Source organism: Saccopteryx bilineata, chromosome 4, assembly GCF_036850765.1.
Source record: "Saccopteryx bilineata isolate mSacBil1 chromosome 4, mSacBil1_pri_phased_curated, whole genome shotgun sequence".
Taxonomy (NCBI): Eukaryota; Metazoa; Chordata; class Mammalia; order Chiroptera; family Emballonuridae; genus Saccopteryx; species Saccopteryx bilineata.
In genome coordinates this window covers 166,663,342-166,685,631 of record NC_089493.1, presented here as the reverse complement: position 1 = coordinate 166,685,631, position 22,290 = coordinate 166,663,342, and the positions used below count along the sequence as shown (strand labels likewise).

Sequence of the window (22,290 nt, the reverse complement as noted above, 5' to 3'; positions counted from 1 at the left end):
GGGCGTGCCGGGTGGATCCCGGTCGGGCGCATGCGGGAGTCTGTCTGACTGTCTATCCCTGTTTCCAGCTTCAGAAAAAAAAAAAAAAAAAAGATACAAAAACCCAAGAGAGAAAGTAGACTTGGGGGGAGGCTAGGGAATGTACAATGAGATTGCTTTTTAGACATCTCTTTCCTTCTTGTCTCTAAGTGGACTGATTTTCTATGTTTCTTTCCATGTATTTACCCAACACTATCATGTTCTTGTTAAGTTTCTAACAAAGAGATTATTTTATACGTAGTTTCTAGAGCCATTTTTTAAAACAGAATCAGATTGGCACAGCTTGGATCTGCAACGTCTACCACCTTGTCTGACTGAAATCACAAAAAGAGATGGGTCATTAAAATAAAAATGGCTGCAACAGTAGACATCTACTGAAGAGAAAAGTTTCCAGAAATGAATGAGGTAGGATCTATTAGTTAAATATTTGGAAATAATCTAATACTCTTTCAACATGGTGATGAAAGATGATTTGATTTTGGGTGGTGAGCACAAAATGCAATGTACAGATCATGTATCATAGAAATGTATACTCACAACTTAAATAATCTTATTAACCAATGTTACCCCAGTGCATTTAATTTTAAAAATAATACTCATATATATCATATACTGGAGGTTGACAAAAAGAGGTGAAAATCTTTCAAATATGGAAGAAATTGCAGAGGATTTTTTCTATTTAATTCTACTGCAAAACAAACACATGCAATTTTTGCAGACATTTCTCTATTTAAAAATTTAAGACAAGTAGGCATAATACATTAAACTAATGATATACTAATAACTCGTTATATCTGTTTCATGCATGTCTCCTAAGAAACCAGAACATCAAAAAGATTTTTAAAAATATTTCTGGACATTTAAACTGAGAATGGTGCTGGGGTCATTTTCAAATCAATAGTGGTTGATGATGAAAAATTAATAAATTGAATAAATATTTCAGACTTTTTAGTAATGAAGTAAACTTGCAATTCTTTGTCCTAATCAAAAAGGAAATGATGAAAAAAGATGAAATATGAGTATATATTTAAAAGTTTCTAATCTCAACCATGAAAATGAAGTAAAAAAAATAAAAGAAATTCTATATAGATCAAAAAAAGTAACGGAGACTGTATATTTAGAAAGAACAAACCTTCCTCTTGAATGCTCTGAAAATTTAACAATTTCCTAATTGAATCCAAAACTATTCACAAAATTTGAGTGTTCTCCACCCTTCACAGACTCAGGATGGTTGGAGGCAACAGATTTCAGGAACTTGAACTCGCTGGTGGTCCCTGAGCCGCTGCTCAAACACACCTCATACTGGTAGCTCTGGGACAGGGTCCCGGTGCCACTGACGTCCACCAGGTGGCCCGGAAAGTGACCCTCGGGCACCGAGCAGCCACCCACCCAGGCGGCCCTGCTCCGCCTGCACAGCCGCCCCGCGATGAACGCCAGCACCGAGAACAGGAAGAGCGACGACACCGACGCCAACGCGATGACCAGGTAGACGGTGAGCGGGTCGGCCTGGGCCGCGTCGGCCGCCGCTTCGGGCAGCGGCAGGTAGGGCTGCGAGAAGCCGTCCACCAGCAGCACGTGCAGCGTGACGCTGGCCGAGCGCGGCGGCTCGCCGTTGTCCTTGACCAGCAGCAGCAGCCGGTGCTTGGCCGCGTCGCGCTCGCTCAGCAGCCGGGCCGTGCGCACCTCGCCGTTGTGCGCCCACACGCCGAACAGCCCGGGCTCCGTGGCCTTGAGCAGCTGGTACGACAGCCAGGCGTTCTGGCCCGAGTCGCCGTCCACCGCCACCACCTTGCTCACCAGGTAGCCGGGCTCGGCCGCCCGGGGCACCAGCTCGGTGCAGGGCGCCGAGCCGTTCTGCGGCGGGTACAGCACGAAGGGCGCGTTGTCGTTGGCGTCCAGCACCTGCACGCGCACCAGCGCCTGGCTGCTCAGCGCCGGGGCCCCGCGGTCTGTGGCGCCCACGAGGAACTCGAACGCCTGCAGCGCCTCGAAATCCAGCGCCCTCAGGGCGAACAGGTGTCCGTTGTCCGCGTTGATGGACACCAGCGAGGCCAGGGGCAGGCTGGGGTCCTGGGGCGGCAGCAGCGAGTAGGTGACCTGGGCGTTGGCGCCCGCGTCTGTGTCAGTGGCGCTGACGCTGCCGATGTGCAGGGCGGGGCTGTTGTTCTCGCGGATGAAGAGCGTGTAGGAGGTTTGGGTGAAGGCGGGGGCGTTGTCGTTGACGTCAGAGACCAGCACGGTTATGTTGTGCTGGGTTTTCAGTCTGGGGGTCCCCAAGTCGGTAACGGTGATGGTGATGTTGTACTCCGCCTGGTTTTCCCTGTCTAGAGGTCCTTCTGTTACCAGCTTGTAGAAATTCTCAAGGGAAGGTTTTATCATGAAAGGAACATCTTCCTGGGTGGAACAAACCATCCTTCCATTTTCCCCAGAGTCTGGGTCTTGAAGACTGAAAAGAGCTATAGTGGTTTCCGGGGAATTTTCTGGGATGGAGCTTGCAAGTGAAGCCATCGTCAGTTTCGGGGCGTTGTCGTTTATATCCAGCACCTGTATTATAACAGTGCATTTTCCAGAAAGACCTGCCCCATCAGACGCCTTAACATCCACCTCATATGACACAATTTTTTCAAAATCTAGTTTTTTAATTATTCTGATTTCTCCTGTGAGCTCATTAAGTGCAAATGTCCTAGTAATTTGTTCATCACCATAAAGAAATGAGTAGAACACTTCACCATTTATTCCCATGTCTAAATCCCTAGCGGAAACAGTGACAACAAGGGTTCCCAGAGGACTGTCTTCCAGGATCTGTAAACGATAGAGTGGCTGCACAAACTCAGGAGCATTGTCATTGATATCCAAAACATCAATGAGGACCAGGGCAGTGCCGGATTTGGGAGGAGCTCCGCCATCTACTGCCGTGAGAGTTAACCTCAGCTCAGGCTGCTCCTCTCGATCTAGAGCTCTGTCCAGAACCAGCACCGGGTATTTTCTGCCCTCACTACCATTTCTGGTAAGAACGTGGAAATGGGAGTTGGGGTAGATGGCATAATTTTGAACATTATTGATGCCTACATCCAAATCATGTGCATTTTTCAGGGAAAACACAGTCCCTGGAAGAGTATTTTCCATGATTTTCAAGATCATTTCTGCTTCTGGGAACACAGGTGAATTGTCATTTATATCACTGACCCAAAGCTTAAACCTATATACTTCCAAAGGTTCTTCCAGTAACACCTGGAATTGCAGCACACAAGGCTCAGTGGGACCACACAGTTCTTCCCGATCCAGTTTCTCATTTACTTGTAAATCTCCGGTCTGAAGGTTCAGCTGTAAATGTTTTTTGTTGTTGTCAAAAATGACCCGAGCCCTCCGCAGAGACAGCTTTCTTATCTCTAGCCCTAAGTCCTTTGCTAGATTGGCCACAAAAGAACCACTTTCTGTTTCTTCTGCGACAGTATAACCTTCCTGCTCTGCACAAGTCTGAGCCAGCAAAACAAAGAGAAGCAGGACTTGCCTTAGTGTAGGAAAGCGCTCCTCTTCAGTCTCCATTTTTCCAGTGTCAGAAACCTTTTAGGGTCCTGTGATTGTTGGGTCCCTAAGCAGTCTATCCTGGGAGTCAATCCTTGCCACAAGGTAATTCTGCTAAGAATCCTTTTCTCTTAGCTAGATCTGTGTAATGACTGTCAGAACAAGAACCCTCCGCAGCTCCGTTTTTCGCAGCCTTGGTTTACAGCGCCACCATGTGCTGTTCTTAAACCTAGTTTGCTGGAAATGCTATTAAACGTATTCCACTTGCTTAGATTTATGCACACACACAAAACAACCACCACGGATTATATATAGGGTGATTTGTAAATAAAATGGTAACTTCTATTTTCCTGTGAGATTGTGATTATGGAAATGGCGCCAGCCACTTTGGGAAACCATGCAAGAACAAAGCTACCTATATTTATTTTTTTGTTCAACAAAACTAACTGATTTCATACTTATGTCAGGCTGTATACTAAGTGGTAGGAATACAAACACCTTCTTTGTTGTCCTGGAGTTCACAGTATGTCTACTCTACCGTATAGTCTATATTCTGGGGGGAAAGGGATTGAGTAGAACAAGATGTGTTGCTATCAGTCTATTCCTAAAAAATCAAGCTAAACACACTGTCAGCACAGTACATGAAGAGATTCATTTACATACTCCAGGAGTATAAACTTAAGTGATAGACCAGCTACAAATGCTTTATTGTGCATACTAAATAGATAGCTTAAGGAATGGTGGATAACTTATTTTTAAATATTGTCTAAGGCAAATATCTCAGTAACTCTGTAAGCATTGTTGTATTGACTGTTACAATTTGTGGAAAGCACCTACATCTATTACTAAAACTAAGACACATACAGTTTGAAGCTAAGATTCACTGAGATCTTGAAAAGTGGGAAAGTCAAGATCACAAAGATAAAGGGGTAAAGTTACAATAAAAACTAGAGCGCAGAAGAAAATAAGTTAGGTTCACCTAAAAGAGCAGGTTAAACTTATTTCCAAGTATGAAAGACTACAATTCATTTTTAGCAAGCAACTCATATAGCTCTTGCAGATAGATTCAGATCTTGTCACCTTAAAATGGGACTAAAATTCTTTTAAGGATGAAAAAAATACTTTGGGGTCAGGGACCTAGGGTATCCAGACACCACACTGTAGCTAATATTTTAATATTGTTTAAATAATAGTATCACATATTTTGGCTTTCCAATTGCCTGGCTAACTGGGATAACAGCATGGGCCAAGTGTAAACATTATGTTGACTATTGGTTTAATTCTATTAAGGTATAAATCACTCAACTTGACATTCTACTTTAGAATATTTTCCTTTACATAGTGAAACGAATTTAAGTAAGGCTTGAAAATATAAGAACATGCTAGTTACAGTTACATCTGATAATTTTCCTCATAGATCTTGGTCATAGATTCAAACTCTTTATTATAAAATTAAATATGTAAGAAAATGTGCCCTTAATGTCCATACAGTTTTGAAAAATTAATAGAAACTGTTATCTATATCACTGAGTAAATTGATCAAAATTAGTTTTTCATTCCCATCTGTCACCTCTCAGAAAAATTTTCTCTTTTAAGGAGAAAATTTTAAGCCTGTAGACTTGGCAGGAAGCTTAAATTTTTTCAAAAGGCTTTCTAGTAATAGAGCATTTGTCACTCAAATACTACTTAATGAAATCATGAATCAACCCATATAATCTATAAATTGCATTATTTACCGAAGATTTTACAATAAGTGATAAAAATCATTCTGTTCACAAAAGGAATAGGTGCTAGGGAGGGTATGATGATCCTGAGAAAAATTATAGATACCTAAACAATAACAATTTCAGTGTTACTTTTAAAAACTGGTCCTGAGGCACATAAAATAATGGAGGGAAACCTGTCCAGAAAACCCTTTGTAGCATTTTTTTTCTGTTGAAAATGTTGTAAAGTATTGTACCTTAATTCTGCAGGTTATGCAGAGACACCAAAGCAGGATACAGAAGAATTTTTAGGAGGAGACTTATTTAATAAGCTGGCTGCATATGACTTACACGGGGTATAGCTGACCCAAATCGTGTGCCCCGAAAATAGCCCTGAAGCCAGTTATATAGACTTGATCATATACAGGTTGGGGGGGGGGAAGGAAGGGGAATATGGCACAATAATCAAGCATTAACAAGCTTATAACATTTGTCTATAGGATCTATAAAAAACATGCCTACATATTAAAACTTACAAGGTAACACAATAGTGATGTCATTTTACATATCAAAGACATTCACAAATCTTTTAGTGTCTATCTCCTATCCCTTTGTCTAGAGGTATATGTTACTCTCAGGATTCCAGGATGGGCCTGACCTGTGGTGGCGCAGTGGATAAAGTGTCGACCTGGAATGCTGAGGTCGCCGGTTCAAAACCCTGGGCTTGCCTGGTCAAGGCACATATGGGAGTTGATGCTTCCTGCTCCTCCCCCTGTTCTCTCTCTATCTCTCCCTCTCTCTCTCTCTCTCCCCTCTCTCTCTAATAAAAATGAATAAATAAATAAAAAAATCTAAAAAAAAAAAGGATTCCAGGATGGGAGGAAGAGGTAAAATCTGTGGAGGATATGCAAACATTGTCTCTTAGAAAAAGGGAAAGGAAGTTCTTCAGATAACCTTTATTCTTTCAATGCCTGACTTTTCCTCTTTAAAATGGTGTTGCCAATACTAAGTTTTACAGTTCTTTGGCACCTTAACACAAAAGAACTCAAATTATTTTTGAAATTGAGTTTTATAACAAAATTCTCTAATATAAATTGGTTATCTTTAAGCTTGTACATTTTTTATTCCATTCATTGATCAAGTTAATATTAGAAGCATGCAACAAAAGACTTGGGTTTGCTGCTACATAGTCTAATTGAGCACTCAAGACTGCATCTACCTTTCTTGTCTCTTTTGGTTTCCAGTAGTCACTCCTGCTCCAAGATGGGTTAAATAAAAAAGCTTTATTATTAGGAAACTAAAGTCTTATTGCAGAACTCAAGAACAATTAGACATTGGGGACTTACACTCTAAAATCAGAAAATGATAAGTCTAGAACTAAGTAGCTGTGTCAGTTTCTACCATTTCTTATGTTTCTGCTTCCTCCCCTCCCTTATTCCTTCTCACCTTTACTCTTTCCTTCCCTTTCTTCCTCTCTTCTTTCCTCCACATCTACCTGTGATTCTGTGCTGTCAGTCCAAACAGGAATAAACATGGCTACCTCAGCCCATGTTTAATATCTGTTACTGCTCACAAAAATTAGGGGATATTTCAAAATGAATATGAAGCTATAAAATATCCCCCAATTGTTGTTAGCAGTATATTTTCCAGTTACAAACAATGAAAAAAAGAAAAACTACATCTTAATTGCCAATTTAAGGGCTTGGAGAATGTAACTATTTCAGCTTTAATCAGGAGTCTATTACTGGATCAAACAATAATGGTCAGGAGAAGTAAAGGAAAATAGAACAAACATCTAATAGTAACTATCTCTCCTGGGTGGTACCTGGAAGTTCTCAGACAAAAGGTGTGGATCTATACCTTAACCCAGACAAGATTAGAATTTATTTTAATACAACACCACCTACCAGCAATATATACAGTTCACAAAATATTTATCCCTCAAAAAAAAACCTAAGTGGAGAAAAAATTCTTTCAAATATATGGCAGAAAAGAATGGAACAATAGATTATATATTTTTAAATCTTGGATAACATTAAAAACCAACATAAGTGTATGATAAAGCAATTATGTTTTTATTCATACCACACATTTTTTCTATAATAATACTATCAAACATCTTAAAACTGTTTTGGTGAGACATCTGGAGGCTAGAACACTCAGAGAATATGACTGAGCTGAGTGTGCAATTACACTTGAAGGAAAAATGCTATTTGTATACAGGTAGGGCAAAAGTAGGTTCATAGTTGTGCATATGCAAAACACACAGTTTATTCTTGTATTATTAATTAATTATTGTATTATTCTCCATACAAACAACTGTAACTTTACTTTTGTTCAACCTTGTATTTAAATAAATTATTTGAGGCTGCATTTTGTAAGAAAGACTAAACATATTCTAGCTTCCTCAGCTTTTTCAGTTAATATAAAGAAGAGCAGAATGCTCAGGTTTAGTAGTAACTCATCTGGTTAGAGCTTCCTCCCAATAATCCAAAATTTTGGGTATGATCCCCAGTCAGGACACTTACAAGAATCACATAATACATGAAGGAGTGGAACAACAAATTGATGTTTCTCTTTCTCCCTTCGTCTAACTCTAAAACCAAGAAATAAAATTTTAAATAGGAGAAAGTAAGCTTGAAATTTCTGAGCTTTTGTAAAGTTACCCAGAAGAATTTTACATTACAATGAATATATTTTACAAAGAAATAGCACTCATTCTAAAAGCTTTAAATAACAATGAAATCCCTAATTAAACCCAAAGCCATTTAGAAAGGGGTGGTTTTCCTCCCTTCCAGGATTTTGGGGCGGAAGGTTGGAGGTAACAGGTTTAAGAAACTTGAACTCACTGGTCCCAGAGTCTCCCCTCAAACACACCTCATACTGGTAGCTCTGGGACAGAGTCCCCGTGCCGCTGACATCCACCAGGTGACCCAGAAGGTGGCCCTCAGGCACCGAGCAGCCACCCACCCAGGCGGCCCTGCTCCGCCTGCACAGCCGCCCCGCGATGAACGCCAGCACCGAGAACAGGAAGAGCGACGACACCGACGCCAACGCGATGACCAGGTAGACGGTGAGCGGGTCGGCCTGGGCCGCGTCGGCCGCCGCTTCGGGCAGCGGCAGGTAGGGCTGCGAGAAGCCGTCCACCAGCAGCACGTGCAGCGTGACGCTGGCCGAGCGCGGCGGCTCGCCGTTGTCCTTGACCAGCAGCAGCAGCCGGTGCTTGGCCACGTCGCGCTCGCTCAGCAGCCGGGCCGTGCGCACCTCGCCGTTGTGCGCCCACACGCCGAACAGCCCGGGCTCCGTGGCCTTGAGCAGCTGGTACGACAGCCAGGCGTTCTGGCCCGAGTCGCCGTCCACCGCCACCACCTTGCTCACCAGGTAGCCGGGCTCGGCCGCCCGGGGCACCAGCTCGGTGCAGAGCGCCGAGCCGTTCTGCGGCGGGTACAGCACGAAGGGCGCGTTGTCGTTGGCGTCCAGCACCTGCACGCGCACCAGCGCCTGGCTGCTCAGCGCCGGGGCCCCGCGGTCTGTGGCGCCCACGAGGAACTCGAACGCCTGCAGCGCCTCGAAATCCAGCGCCCTCAGGGCGAACAGGTGTCCGTTGTCCGCGTTGATGGACACCAGCGAGGCCAGGGGCAGGCTGGGGTCCTGGGGCGGCAGCAGCGAGTAGGTGACCTGGGCGTTGGCGCCCGCGTCTGTGTCAGTGGCGCTGACGCTGCCGATGTGCAGGGCGGGGCTGTTGTTCTCGCGGATGAAGAGCGTGTAGGAGGTTTGGGTGAAGGCGGGGGCGTTGTCGTTGACGTCTGAGACCAGCACGGTTATGTTGCGCTGGGTTTTCAGCTTCGGTGTTCCCATGTCGGTGACGGTGATGGTGATGTTGTACTCAGCCTGTCTTTCTCTGTCCAGCGCGCCTTCTGTTACCAAGGTGTAGAAATTCTTGAAAGTAGGCTTCAAGAGAAAGGGGAGATTGTCTTGAATCGAGCAAACCATTTTCCCATTATCTCCAGAGTCTTGGTCTCGTAGGCTAAAAACAACTACCGTCATTTCAGGCGAAGAATTTTCTGGTATGGTGCTGGTAAGAGATGTTATGACTATTTCCGGTGGATTGTCATTCACATCTACAACCCGAACTAAAATTGTCGATTTTCCCGAGAGGCCTCCACCGTCAATGGCCTGAATATTTAATGTATAAGACTGAATTAACTCAAAATCCAGAAGCGCTTTTAAATGAACTTTGCCAGAAATTGGATGTATTTCAAATGTTTTCCGTATGTCTCTGGAGACTTGGGAAAATGAATAAGATAGTTCTCCATGTACTCCTGCATCTAAATCTGTAGCAGACACCTTGACGACTAAGGAGCCCAAAGGGCTGTTTTCTGGTACCTGGACCTCATAGACAGGCCTATCAAATTCTGGGGCATTGTCATTGACATCTAAAACGGAAACACGAACCACCGCAGTCCCAGACCTGGGCGGAGAACCCCCATCCAAGGCTGTTAGCGTTAATCTAAGCTCACGGTCTTTTTCTCGATCCAGAGCTTGGTCCAGTACTAGCTCTGGGTATTTTCTGCCCTCGTCACTGTCTTGTAATTTAAGGTGGAAATAAAGATTGGGACTTAATGTGTAGTTTTGGACAGCATTCTTTCCTACATCCAAATCCTGAGCACTCTCCATTTGGAATGAGGTCCCTGGAGCAGTACCTTCTGAGATTTTCAGAAGCATATCTTTGTCTAGGAATGTGGGAGTGTGATCATTTATGTCTTTGACCCAAAGCTCAGCCCGAAAAAATTGCAAAGGGTTTTCAAGTAACACCTGGAAATGCAATATACATGGCTCCGTGAGATCGCAAAGTGCCTCCCGGTCCAGTTTCTTATTTAAAAGCAGGTTGCCAGTCTGCTGATCCAACCACAAGTATGGTTTATAATCATCAAAGATGACTCTGGCCCCCCGCGCAGCCAGGTCTTCCTCACCTGAACCTATGTCTTTCACCACGTTGGCTATCAAGGAGCCAGTCTCCATTTCCTCTGCCACAGAATAGCGCCTGGTCTCTGAACAAACGAAAGACCCTCCCAAGAAAACAAAGAAAAGCATCACTTGCCTTATGTGCTGAAGGCCGCCCTCTCTCAGCTCCATGGTTCCTTAGCCCAAGGCCTTTTTGCAGAGACGTTTCAACTCGATCTCAAACAGCTCTGGGAGTTGTTCCTCTCTATCAGCCTGAACCTTTGGAAATTATAGATTTATAATCCTGTCGCGAGGGTGTTGTTGGCTGCCTTGCTTTCTTTTGAAACCTCTTTCTCCCTCCCTGCTTCTCTAGCGCTCTCAGTTCCACTGGTTAATGGAAGGCAGGGTTTCTGATGTAACGAAGATTACCCTAGCTTATCCTGCAGCGCCACCAAGCGACTCAGCAGTCTCAGGTTCTTTTTTTTCAAACTAAGTCAAGTGAGTTTGAGACAAAATATTAATTTACCTCAAGTGTTTATTGATGGATTTCAATTCTATTTCCCCCTATACCCCTATCTTCTGAATTGCAGTCTTTGTGATATGTGATGCCCTTAACACAATAAACCACAATCTGCTAGAACTGTGGTGGATATAAAAAGCATATTTAATATACAGCCTCAACCTCAAATATGTTATGATCTCTTTGTGAAGACAATAGATAAAGCAACTAAAAATAGTTAAGAGAACTCTTTTGTGTAATTGATTTAGTAAGCAAGTGGTTGACAGGTAAACTGAGAAGGGCAATCAGAGTTCTTCATTGTCTTTAGCTGTCAGCAAATACTCTTAGAAAATACAGTAAGAATAAGGTCATGCACCTGAAACTGAGCCTGGTATATGCAAATAGTTGTTTTGAGGAAGCTTGACATTTTAGGCTAATGGCACCATTTATTTTGTGATGCTCCATATGAGACTGATTGCACAACAGTAGAAAGTAATTGCTAAACAATAGTGAATAAAGTAAAATATGTCCGGTTTCTGAACATAAAAATGTTGAATAAATCAGACTCCAGTTTAGTTGTGGAACTGAATTTCATTCTGTAGACCCAGGTCTTACAGACATAATTCTAAATATTTTATTCATCCAATCAATAATTTGTTCATCAAATATTTATTGAACCTATACTTTGTGCTAGGTATGTTGATAAGTATTAGGAATAGAGTGGTAAACAGACAGATATAGTTTCCGTTCTGAAAAAGTGGAGACAGAGAAGTGATCACACATGTAAAATAGAGCATAATGAATGCCATGAAAGCAGAAGTTCATGCTACTGTTAGAGCATACATGAGAATCATCTAAGCAGAATTTGGAAATACAGGAAAGACTTCTCTGGAAAAAAGTGTCTTCTAACTTGATATATTAAAGATGAGTATGAAAACAAAAATTGGGTCTGAGATTAAATTTCTAGGCAAACTAAAAACATGATAGTTTTTAGTTTGAAAATGTGAAGAGTGTTTTGGAAGAACTGAGATAGGATCAATGTGGCTGAGTCATGGGGTTGTGGGAAAATGGCCTGAGGTTGGAATGTTTCCATGACGCAGATAAGAGTGTGGACTTCAGAACAACAAGTCCTGCCAAGACAGAACACTGTCCTGGCCAGCACATAATTATTTGCAGAAGGAGGCATTCGGACTTTCAGGCCATCCTTGAGAAATATGTGGACAGGGCAGTTATTAGAAGATAGCTTAGAAGAAAGTTATCCTCCTGTCCTTGAGCTTTGCAATAAATACAAAAAGGAACTTGAAGTCAGGGCTCTCAGTTCTTGAGGCTGTGAGGCCCCTGTTCCCATCTTTAAATCTGCTTTTATGTAGTCTTTTCTTATGCTCTGTGGTGTCCTCCACCCATTCCAACCCATTGCTGAGCCAGACTGACTCAACATGGGGTGAAGAAGAGATAAATGGTGAGAGTTGAGATTGGAAAGATCAGCAAATATTTCATAAGTTATGCCAAGATATTTGGACTCTACATCAGTGGAAATGAAAAAGTATTAAAGGGTCTTAAATAGAAAAGTGCCATGACCATATTTTTATTTTTCAAAAAAAAATTATCCTGTTTCAGAATTGAAATTAGAGGGAGTAACACTAGAGGCAGGAGACTGATTAGAAGTTGTTGCAGTAACACAGGTAGGAGATGATATTGGCCTCAACTAGAAATTCAGTAATGGGGTTACATTAAAACAACAAAAATAAAACATGTTGGATGTGTTGATAGGTTAGACATAAAGGGATTGAGGTAAGGAGTAAGCCTTTTTTTTCCAGGCTTGGGAAACTGAGTAAGTGTTGATGTTAACTGATAAAGTAAACATAAGAAGATAAGAAGAGAGAAAAAGGTCAAGAACTGGAGAAGGTGGTTTGTTTTGAGGGAGGAAAAAATTTAATTTAAAACATGAGTTTGATGTGTCCATAAAGCATCCATATAGTTATGTAAATGATTTTTCATTCATAGATGCAGTTGAGGAAAGAGATTTTGGCTGTGACCAAATTTGGAACTTATTGATATAAATGGTCATTGAAAATCTTCAATAAAGAACTTACGATGTAGATTAATAAGAGAAGTGTGTTTGGCCTGACCAGGCAGTGGCGCAGTGGATAGAGTGTCGAACTGGGATGTGGAGGAGCCAAGTTCAAAACCCTGAGATCACCAACTTAAGCCCAAGGTTGCGCTGGCTTGAGCATGGGGCCACTTGATCTGCTGTAGCCCCCCGGTCAAGGCACATATGAGAAAGCAATCAATGAACTACTAAGGTGCCTCAGTGAAGAATTGATGCTTCTCATATCTCTCCCTTCCTGTCTGTCTGTCCCTATCTATCCCTCTCTGACTCTGTCTCTGTCAAAAAAAAAAGTGTGTTTGAATTTGTGATTTCAGTTCTTAGAGACTACCATTTCTAGGAAGTGGCCATGGTCATAGGTGACTAAACTAGACTAGAAGTGATGTCACTAGAGATGAAGAAGGCTAGAAACAGATAGGTCAAACTCCTGTATTTAGAATTATGGCAAGGCACAGACAGCAGAAAACTATAAGAAATTATATTTGAGAGTAAAATGTCGCCCATGATCTTGATTCATTTAAACCCGAACTGATACCCAGTTGATTTCATTATCTCATTTGATGGTACAAGGATTATTTAAGCAGAAGGGTTTGGTAAATTCTTGAAGATATTTTTCTTTTAGTTTCTATTGTTACTGTTGAAAAATTGTCAATATGGAACATAGCTGTCAGTCTGTCATGTGTTTAAAGATTAAATGATTTTCCCCCATGGCTTATTTATTTATATTTTTATCTTTAAGAAGAGTTTCACTGAGTTTGTTTTTTAGAAAGAGAGGAGCAGAATGTGAGAGAGAAACATTGGTATGTTGTTCTATTTATCTATATATTCATTGGTTGATTCCTATATGTGTCCCCTGTCAAAGAGATTGAACTCACACCTTGTTGTATGGGGACAACACTCTAATCAACTGAGCAAACTGGCCAGGAATTCCATGGCATTCTTTTTAAAAAGACTTTTTCTTTGGCTTTCTGAAATTTCACAATGATGTTTCTAGGCATGGCTATCTTTTATTTATCTTGCTAGGTTTATTTGAATCTCTTGAATCTATCTGCAATTGTGTTCTAATCAATTCTGGAAAATTCACAGCAGTTATTTCAAAAATTATTTCTTTTGAACAAATCTTTTTCATTGCTCCTTCTGGAATTCTGGTTAAATATATGTAAACCATTTTTACACTGTCCAGTTTATCCTCCATGTTTTTAATCTTATTAACTTGCTGAGCTGCATACTGAGTAAATTATATTCTGACCTTTCACTTCATGAATTCTTTATTTGGTTTTACATAATTTTCTATTAAAATTTTTATTTAGGGCTCTGGCCAGTTGGCTCAGTGACAGAGCATAGGCCCAGTGTGTGGAAGTCCCAGGTTCGATACACTCCCAGGGCACACAGGAGAAGCACTCATCTGCTTTTCCACCTTTCCCTCTCTCCTTTCTCTTTATCTCTCTTCCCCTCTTGCAACTAAGGCTCCATTGGAGCAAAGTTGGCCCAGCTGCTGAGGATGGCTCTATGGCCTCTGCCTCGGGTGCTAGAATAGCTCTGGTTGCAATGGAGCAATGCCCCAGATGGGCAGAGCTTCACCACCTAGTGGGTGTGCCAGGTGAATCCCGGTTGGGTGCATGTGGGAGTCTGTGTCTCTGCTTCCCTGCTTCTCACTTCATAAAAATACAAAAACAACAACAAAAACCCCACTTTTATTTATTTTTATTTTTTATTATAATTTTTACTTCTAGTAGTTCTATTGAGTTATTTTCTTTGTTTTAGAGATAGAGGATGGGAGAGAAAGACAGAGAAACATTAATTTGTGTTCTACTTATTCATAATTATTGGTTTATTCTTTTTTTTATTTTTCAGAGGCAGAGATAGACAGGGACAGACAGACAGGAACGGAGAGAGATGAGAAGCATCAATCATCAGTTTCTCGTTGCGACTTCTTAGTTGTTCATTGATTGCTTTCTCACATGTGCCTTGACTGTAGGCCTTCAGCAGACCGAGTAACCCCCTGCTGGAGCCAGCGACCTTGGGTCCAAGCTGGTGAGCTCTTTGCTCAAACCAGATGAGCCCGCGCTCAAGCTGGTGAGCTCGGGGTCTCGAACCTGGGTCCTTCCGCATCCCAGTCCAACACTCTATCCACTGCGCCACCACCTGGTCAGGCTATTGGTTTATTCTTATATGTACCCTGACTGGGGATAAAAACCACAACCTTGGCATGTTGGGTGATGCTCTAACCAACTGAAAAGTCTGGCCAGGCTATTCAGTTCTTTTCTAATCTTACACATTTTTTGTTTTTTATTCTCCATACATCTTCAAGAATAACTTTTATTTTAATTAAAGTGGTTAGCATAATATAGACTTCTTATAATTAAAATATTTGAAGTGCTTATAGGTTTATTTCTGTGTTCTATTTTTTTCTGCTGGCTCTCACTCATGGTTACATGTTTCCTTCTGAATACAGTTATTTTTGTATTCAAGTTAAAAACAAAAAAAATATATGAATAATTCTAAGAAAAATTAAACTTACCCTTTTCTGAGTTTCCTTTCTCATTTGTCTATTTACAAAATCCTATTGGTTTACCTCACTTTTTTATTTTGCTGATCTGCCAGAGTTATTTGAATAATCTAAATATTAATTATTTTGAGTTAAAATACTGCAAATAGCTTTTCCCTGTCTGTTATCTGCCAGCTTGTCTGTGCTATGTTCTAGTTCTGAAGTTGCAAAATTTGTTAATATTTATCTTACTTGTTTGTACTTTTAAAGTCTTGTTTAAGAAATTCAAACCAATAATAAGGTCATAAAGGTATTTTGACTTAGATTTATTAGTTTTTTTTCAATTAAAGTGTTTCAAATTTACCTTTTAGATCCATATAAAGTTTATATTTCACATTTACTTCCTAGAACCATATGAAGTTTGTTTTTGTATGGCATGAGATAGAATTCTGTTTCTTTATATTCACTGCTCACAAAAATTAGGGGATATTTTATCACTTCATATTCATTTTGAAATATCCCCTATTTTTTTTGAGCAGTATAGTTAGCCAGCCAATTTTCCCAATAACATTGTTAAGTAATCAATCTTCCTGCCCACTCCACACCCATCAATGATTTGACACCTCCTCTAACATGACCAAGTTATTTTATATAAAAGGATCTCATCCTGGATTTTTTTTTTTTTTTTGTGACAGACACAGAAAGAGAGACCGATAATGACAGATAGGCAGGAAGAGAGAGAGAGATGAGAAACATCAATTCTTCATTGAGGCTCCTTAGCCTCCTTAGTTGTTCATTGATTGCTTTCTCATATGTGCCTTGATGGGGGGGGTGCAGCAGAGTGAGTGACACCTTGCTCAAGCCAGCAACCTTGGGCTTCAAGCCAGTGACCTTGGGCTTCAAGCCAATGACATTTGGACTCACGCCAGTGACCACAGGGTCATGTCTATGATCCCACGCTCAAGCCAGTGACCCTGCACTCAAGTTGGATCAGCCCGTGCTCAAGCTGGCCACCTTAGGGTTTTGAACCTGAGTCCTCCGTGTTCCAGTCCGACACTCTATCCACTGTGCCACCACCTGGTCAGGCTCACCCTGGATTTATTCTACCTGGTACTCTACAAGTCTGTTTCTTATTATTCAAATAGGATATTCTTTTCTTATCTGTTTTTATTCTTATGCATAAAAATATATGATTTGATTCTTAGGACTCTGAGGGACAAAGAATGCCCAAACATTCTTTTTCATGATTTTATTACTGAAATGTCTATTTAAATGAAATACTCACAGTAAGCATGTCTGTTGGAACAAAAAAATAAAGCCAATAAAAATTGCATTAAACAAAAAAGAAGAAAGGTTCCTAAAGAAATTAGAATTTGTTTCACCTATTTCATGATTTCAGGTGAAATTCCACTTTACTACACCATGTAGCCCATCATATTTAGTTTTGTGAGAGAAACTATAGAAATGTATATGCACACTAGATCTATACCCATACTATATTCTAGTTATCAAAATCTCTTCTATAATCCTCCTTTGAACCATCTACTTGTAGATTTCAGACATATAATCTATAACACCATGAGTCATTCCTAAACTGTAGGCATAGACCCATTCCTTCTTTATGGATATCTGAAAGAGACTACTCAGTATTAAGATTTTCTTCTTTGGTTTTTAATATAGCCTTGTTTTTTTTCAAGTGTAAATAAAGAATCTGGTAATGTGAAGTTGATTCCAAATTAGTTTATACTTACTCAAAAAATCAATAGGAAAGTGAAATTTATTTCATTAACAGTTTGAATTTTCATTTCAATTTCTTAAGTTTAAAAAAAATCTGTATTCTGATAGAGGGCTACTTTACTCAGGATGATACTATGAACTACTTTCTAGTTTAGTAATGCACAATATAAAATACTACAGACACAATATATTAAAAAACAAGAACAGTAAAGGAGCAATATCAAGTTCCAGAACATTATAAGACTCCTTCCCCAAAACAGCATCAACTACAACAAAAAAGGAAATAATTTAAGAAACCAACAGTTTAAACACAGTCATTTTTATTCTGTCATAAATTCTTTTATTTTTTAAACTGTCACACTAAATAACAAAAAATAAGATATTTTAGTACTAAATATGGAAAGGTACATTTTTGTTTATAATTAAATTTTCCAAGAATAGTATGATAAAAATCCAAAATATTTTTTATTCAGATTCAAAGGCATTAAAATTTTGCTTTATATGTGCTTTGATAAAATGTCTAGAAGTTACATATATTGTGAAATTACTCTTAATACTTGTTTGAAACTCCAAATAATAACATAGTCTTGCATAACAATACCTTTATCACAACATAATTAGCAATGACTTAATATAACATTTTTGACTGAAAAAACGGGAAAATACACATATTTTCGTGTTATAATAGCCACTAATAAAGATTTTTAAAGGAACGGTAAAAGCGTGAGAAATAATGCATGCAACTACAGTAAAACTTAAACTCTATTGTGTACTGGCAAAAAGTATTCTCAGTCCAAAATAATAAATGATTAGATGTTTAAAATAAATTATTTCATTGAATATTGAATCCAAAGATATTACTAAAGTTCTCATTTTCCTCCACATTCCTACCAGTGTCATGAACAGGAAGATTGGGAATAACTGGCTTCAGAAATTTAAACTCATCTGTCTCGATACCTCCCGTCAGACACATCTCATACTGGTAGCTCTGGGACAGGGTCCCGGTGCCGCTGACATCCACCAGGTGACCCGGAAAGTGGCCCTCAGGCACCGAGCAGCCACCCACCCAGGCGGCCCTGCTCCGCCTGCACAGCCGCACCACGATGAACGCCAGCACCGAGAACAGGAAGAGCGACGACACCGACGCCAACGCGATGACCAGGTAGACGGTGAACGAGTCTGTCTGGACCGCGTCGGCCGCCGCTTTTAGCAGCGACAGGTAGGGCTGCGAGAAGCCGTCCACCAGCAGCACGTGCAGCGTGACGCTGGCCGAGCGCGGCGGCTCGCCGTTGTCCTTGACCAGCAGCAGCAGCCGGTGCTTGGCCGCGTCGCGCTCGCTCAGCAGCCGGGCCGTGCGCACCTCGCCGTTGTGCGCCCACACGCCGAACAGCCCGGGCTCCGTGGCCTTGAGCAGCTGGTACGACAGCCAGGCGTTCTGGCCCGAGTCGCCATCCACCGCCACCACCTTGCTCACCAGGTAGCCGGGCTCGGCCGCCCGGGGCACCAGCTCGGTGCAGGGCGCCGAGCCGTTCTGCGGCGGGTACAGCACGAAGGGCGCGTTGTCGTTGGCGTCCAGCACCTGCACGCGCACCAGCGCCTGGCTGCTCAGCGCCGGGGCCCCGCGGTCTGTGGCGCCCACGAGGAACTCGAACGCCTGCAGCGCCTCGAAATCCAGCGCCCTCAGGGCGAACAGGTGTCCGTTGTCCGCGTTGATGGACACCAGCGAGGCCAGGGGCAGGCTGGGGTCCTGGGGCGGCAGCAGCGAGTAGGTGACCTGGGCGTTGGCGCCCGCGTCTGTGTCAGTGGCGCTGACGCTGCCGATGTGCAGGGCGGGGCTGTTGTTCTCGCGGATGAAGAGCGTGTAGGAGGTTTGGGTGAAGGCGGGGGCGTTGTCGTTGACGTCAGAGACCAGCAATGTCATGTTGTGTTCGGTTCTTAGCCTGGGGGTTCCCATGTCGGTGACAGTGATGGTGATGTTATACTCGTCCCTCCTTTCTCTGTCTAGTGTTCCCTTCGTTTCCAATGTGTAGTAATTCTCAACTGAAGATTTTAACATAAATGGGAGGTCTTCTGGGATAGAACAACTTATTTTCCCATTGTCCCCGGAATCTCTGTCTCGAATACTAAAAACCATAACAACAATCTCAGGTGAATTTTCTGGAATTGGACTGGTAATTGATGACACGGCGACTTCAGGAGCATTGTCATTCACATCCATCACCTGAATTCTGACTGTCGATTTTCCAAAAAGGCCTCCCCTATCTGTAGCTTGTATGATTATTGAGTATGATTTAATTGTTTCAAAATCCAAGGATGCTGTTAAAATGACCTCTCCAGACTTTTGATTAATTTCAAATGTCTTGCGAATATCTTCAGAAGCATGGAAAAAACTGTACGATATTTCTCCATTCTTCCCTGAGTCTAAATCCCGAGCTGAGACCCCGACAACTTGTGAGCCTAGGACACTATTCTCCGGAATCTTCACCTCATAAAAGGGCTGCTCAAACTCCGGGGAGTTGTCATTAATGTCTACGACCACCACGCGAACGGAGGCAGTCCCGGACCTGGGCGGAGATCCTCCATCCAGAGCAGTGAGGATGAAACTGAGCTCAGACTGCTCTTCATAATCCAGCGCCTTGTCTAGAACTAACTCTGGGTATTTTCTATTGTCTGGATTGACTCTCATTTTGATGTGAAAATGAGAGTTGGAGCTTATTGTGTAGTTTTTTATAGCGTTGATGCCTACATCTAAATCCTTTGCACTTTCTAATAAGAACACCGCTCCGACAGGACTATTTTCTGGGATTTCTACGAGCATTTCTTTTTCCAAGAAGACGGGAGAGTGGTCATTTATATCCTTTACCTGGAGCTCAATCCGTGAAAACTGCAATGGGTTTTTCATTAATACCTGGAAGTGCAGAACACAGGGTTCGCTGGAGCCACAGAGCTCCTCCCGGTCTAGGACTTCGCCTAAAAGCAAATCCCCGGTGTTTCTGTCCAGCAGTAAACGGTGTTTGTTATCATTAGAGACCACCTGAGCCTCCCTGGAGAACAGCTCATCCACTTCCAGTCCCAGGTCCTTTGCTAAATTGCCTACCAAGCTCCCGTTCTGCATTTCCTCTGCCACCGAGAAGCGCCCAGACTCAGAGCCCGCCTGGGACATTTCCAGCAAAAAAAAAAGTAGGAGGACTTGCCTGATCCGCAGAGTGCCAGCTCCTCGGTTCTCCATAGCTCTTTTCCCCAAGTCTTCCTGCAGAATCATTTCAGCCCCACTTCGCCGTTCCGGGAAGGGAGCTTCTGCTATGTCCACCGAATCTTCAGAGGCTAAGAATTTTAGACCCTTTGAATAGCTTCTAGTTCACCTCTTTAAGGATTTCTCTTCCTGTTTTCCTAACGCTCCGTGTGCACTACACGTGATGACGTGTCCAGAACGTCATCCAGCGTAGTTCCTCCCCCGCGATATTATCCAGCAGCGCCACCATGCGTCTCCACAGATTATCAGTGTTTGAGGAAAGCTACCTAAATTCCATTCACCTAATATCGTTTTATTCACTGTGTTAAATGATTACGAATATATTGTATCTGCCATAAGTATTGATTTGTACTCTTTGTAGTTTGTGATGCCGTTAGTATTTGTTTTAAAGCATTTAAGTGTCTCTTCCCACTCTCCCAACAACCTAAAGTGTCCAGTTGTGGTGAATACAAAAATACAAGATAAAATTCCTGGGCCCCAGGAGCTTGTAATCTTTCTGAGAAGATTGAAAGCCTGCAACGAGGAGAGTATAAATGACACTGAGCAAAATCCCATCACTACTTGGCTTTCCTTAGGTGATAGAGAAAGGCAAAGTGTACATGAGTCATTTCAGAAGTCTATGAAACTAAATTAACCATGAGATGGGGCATATATAGATAGTTGTTTTAGCACAAAAAGGCATTTCAGTAGATTTTCTAGATATCAATAATTAGTGAACTGGAAGAAAATGAAGTAAGAGTTATTGGGGTGCAGCACATTATGTAAATTCGTAATTTAATTCTAGTTTCTCAGAATTTACCAAAATATAATACGTACACAAGCACAAACATACTAGTTTCACTTAAAGCAGAATTATTCCTACAATTGGCTTCTCTCAAGCTCCCAAACTTGATTCCAGCTATAATCATGATCATCTGCTTTCTCTTTCAGCCCAGAGTGAGAGATAATTTCTTTACCAATTATAAAACAAAATATTAGTTTTACTCTGACTAGACCCATTAAGTTTATACACCTGTTACTGAAGCCATCATTATTTCAAGAGATTTAGAATTATAGATGGAGATTTTAGTCTCAGATTCTGAAGATTTATATTTGGCCTTTTTTTTTAATCCTATCTGGGACCACCTCTTAAACTTAAGGTGGTTTGAATCCTAGCTGAAGGGCATAATGAGAGAGGTCATCTGGAATAGATGCTAGAAGCTCAGCAATGATGTGCACTATAGGAGGTCTCAAAAGTGTTCTCAAGAATAGATGGAAGAGCCCAGGCCAGGTAGCTCAGTTAATTAGAGCAGCATCCCAGATACACCAAAGTTGTGGTTTTGATCCCCAGTCAGGGCACATACAAGAAACAACCAGTGAATGCATAAATAAGTGGAACAACTAATTGATGTATCTCTTTCTCTCCCTTCTCTCCAACAACAACAGAAAAAAAAGAAATAAAGAAAGAAAAGATGAAAGAAAGATCTAACAAGTTTGCATTTTAACATGTTAAGTACAAATTACATTCTTAAAATACTAAGTTATATACATGGTTAAAAATCAATCACTACAAAAGGATAGAAATGGAAAAATAGGTGGATGGACTACACACAGCTATTCTTTCTTCTTTTAAAATACTCATTAATATGACAAAAATAATAAAAATGATATGAACTCAAAGACTAAGAATGTGCAATGAACACATATTTAATGACAGAAAGCAGATGGAAGGTCAGCTCAGTTAGCAGTTCCAAGAAATGTCTAAAGTATAGTTCTTGCATTGCAGGTAATCACAAGAAACCAGTGGATTTATCCCACACAGCCTCATTTAGGTAAAAGATTTGGAAGAACTAAGTATATAAGGAAACTGAAGTCAGTTAAGAACTAAAAGTAAGTTATTAGTTGAATGTACATATATAGGAGAGTTCAATGATCTGATCCTCCTATCCAACATAGACAGGAAAGAAACTCAGGGACAGAGAATGGGAAGTTTATTCTGTAGAGAAATTAAATGGG

The 22,290-nt window shown here is 41.4% G+C and overlaps 3 protein-coding genes across 3 annotated transcripts; all 3 read right to left on the bottom strand.

Moving 5' to 3' along the window:
- Positions 1-1,042: 1,042 nt before the first annotated feature.
- On the bottom strand, positions 1,043-3,678 carry LOC136333517 (protocadherin beta-15-like). Its single transcript, XM_066272748.1, has one exon. It carries the CDS (start codon positions 3,583-3,585, stop codon positions 1,207-1,209), a length of 2,379 nt encoding a protein of 792 aa, XP_066128845.1. The 5' UTR covers positions 3,586-3,678; the 3' UTR covers positions 1,043-1,206.
- Positions 3,679-6,146: 2,468 nt separating this feature from the next.
- LOC136333516 (protocadherin beta-18-like) lies at positions 6,147-10,577 on the bottom strand. The gene has a single exon (XM_066272747.1). It carries the CDS (start codon positions 10,401-10,403, stop codon positions 8,016-8,018), a length of 2,388 nt encoding a protein of 795 aa, XP_066128844.1. The 5' UTR covers positions 10,404-10,577; the 3' UTR covers positions 6,147-8,015.
- Positions 10,578-17,378: 6,801 nt separating this feature from the next.
- Positions 17,379-21,040, bottom strand: LOC136333513 (protocadherin beta-11-like). Its single transcript, XM_066272744.1, has one exon. The coding sequence runs from the start codon at positions 20,302-20,304 to the stop codon at positions 17,875-17,877; it is 2,430 nt and encodes an 809-aa protein (XP_066128841.1). The 5' UTR covers positions 20,305-21,040; the 3' UTR covers positions 17,379-17,874.
- Between the last annotated feature and the right edge of the window lie 1,250 nt (positions 21,041-22,290).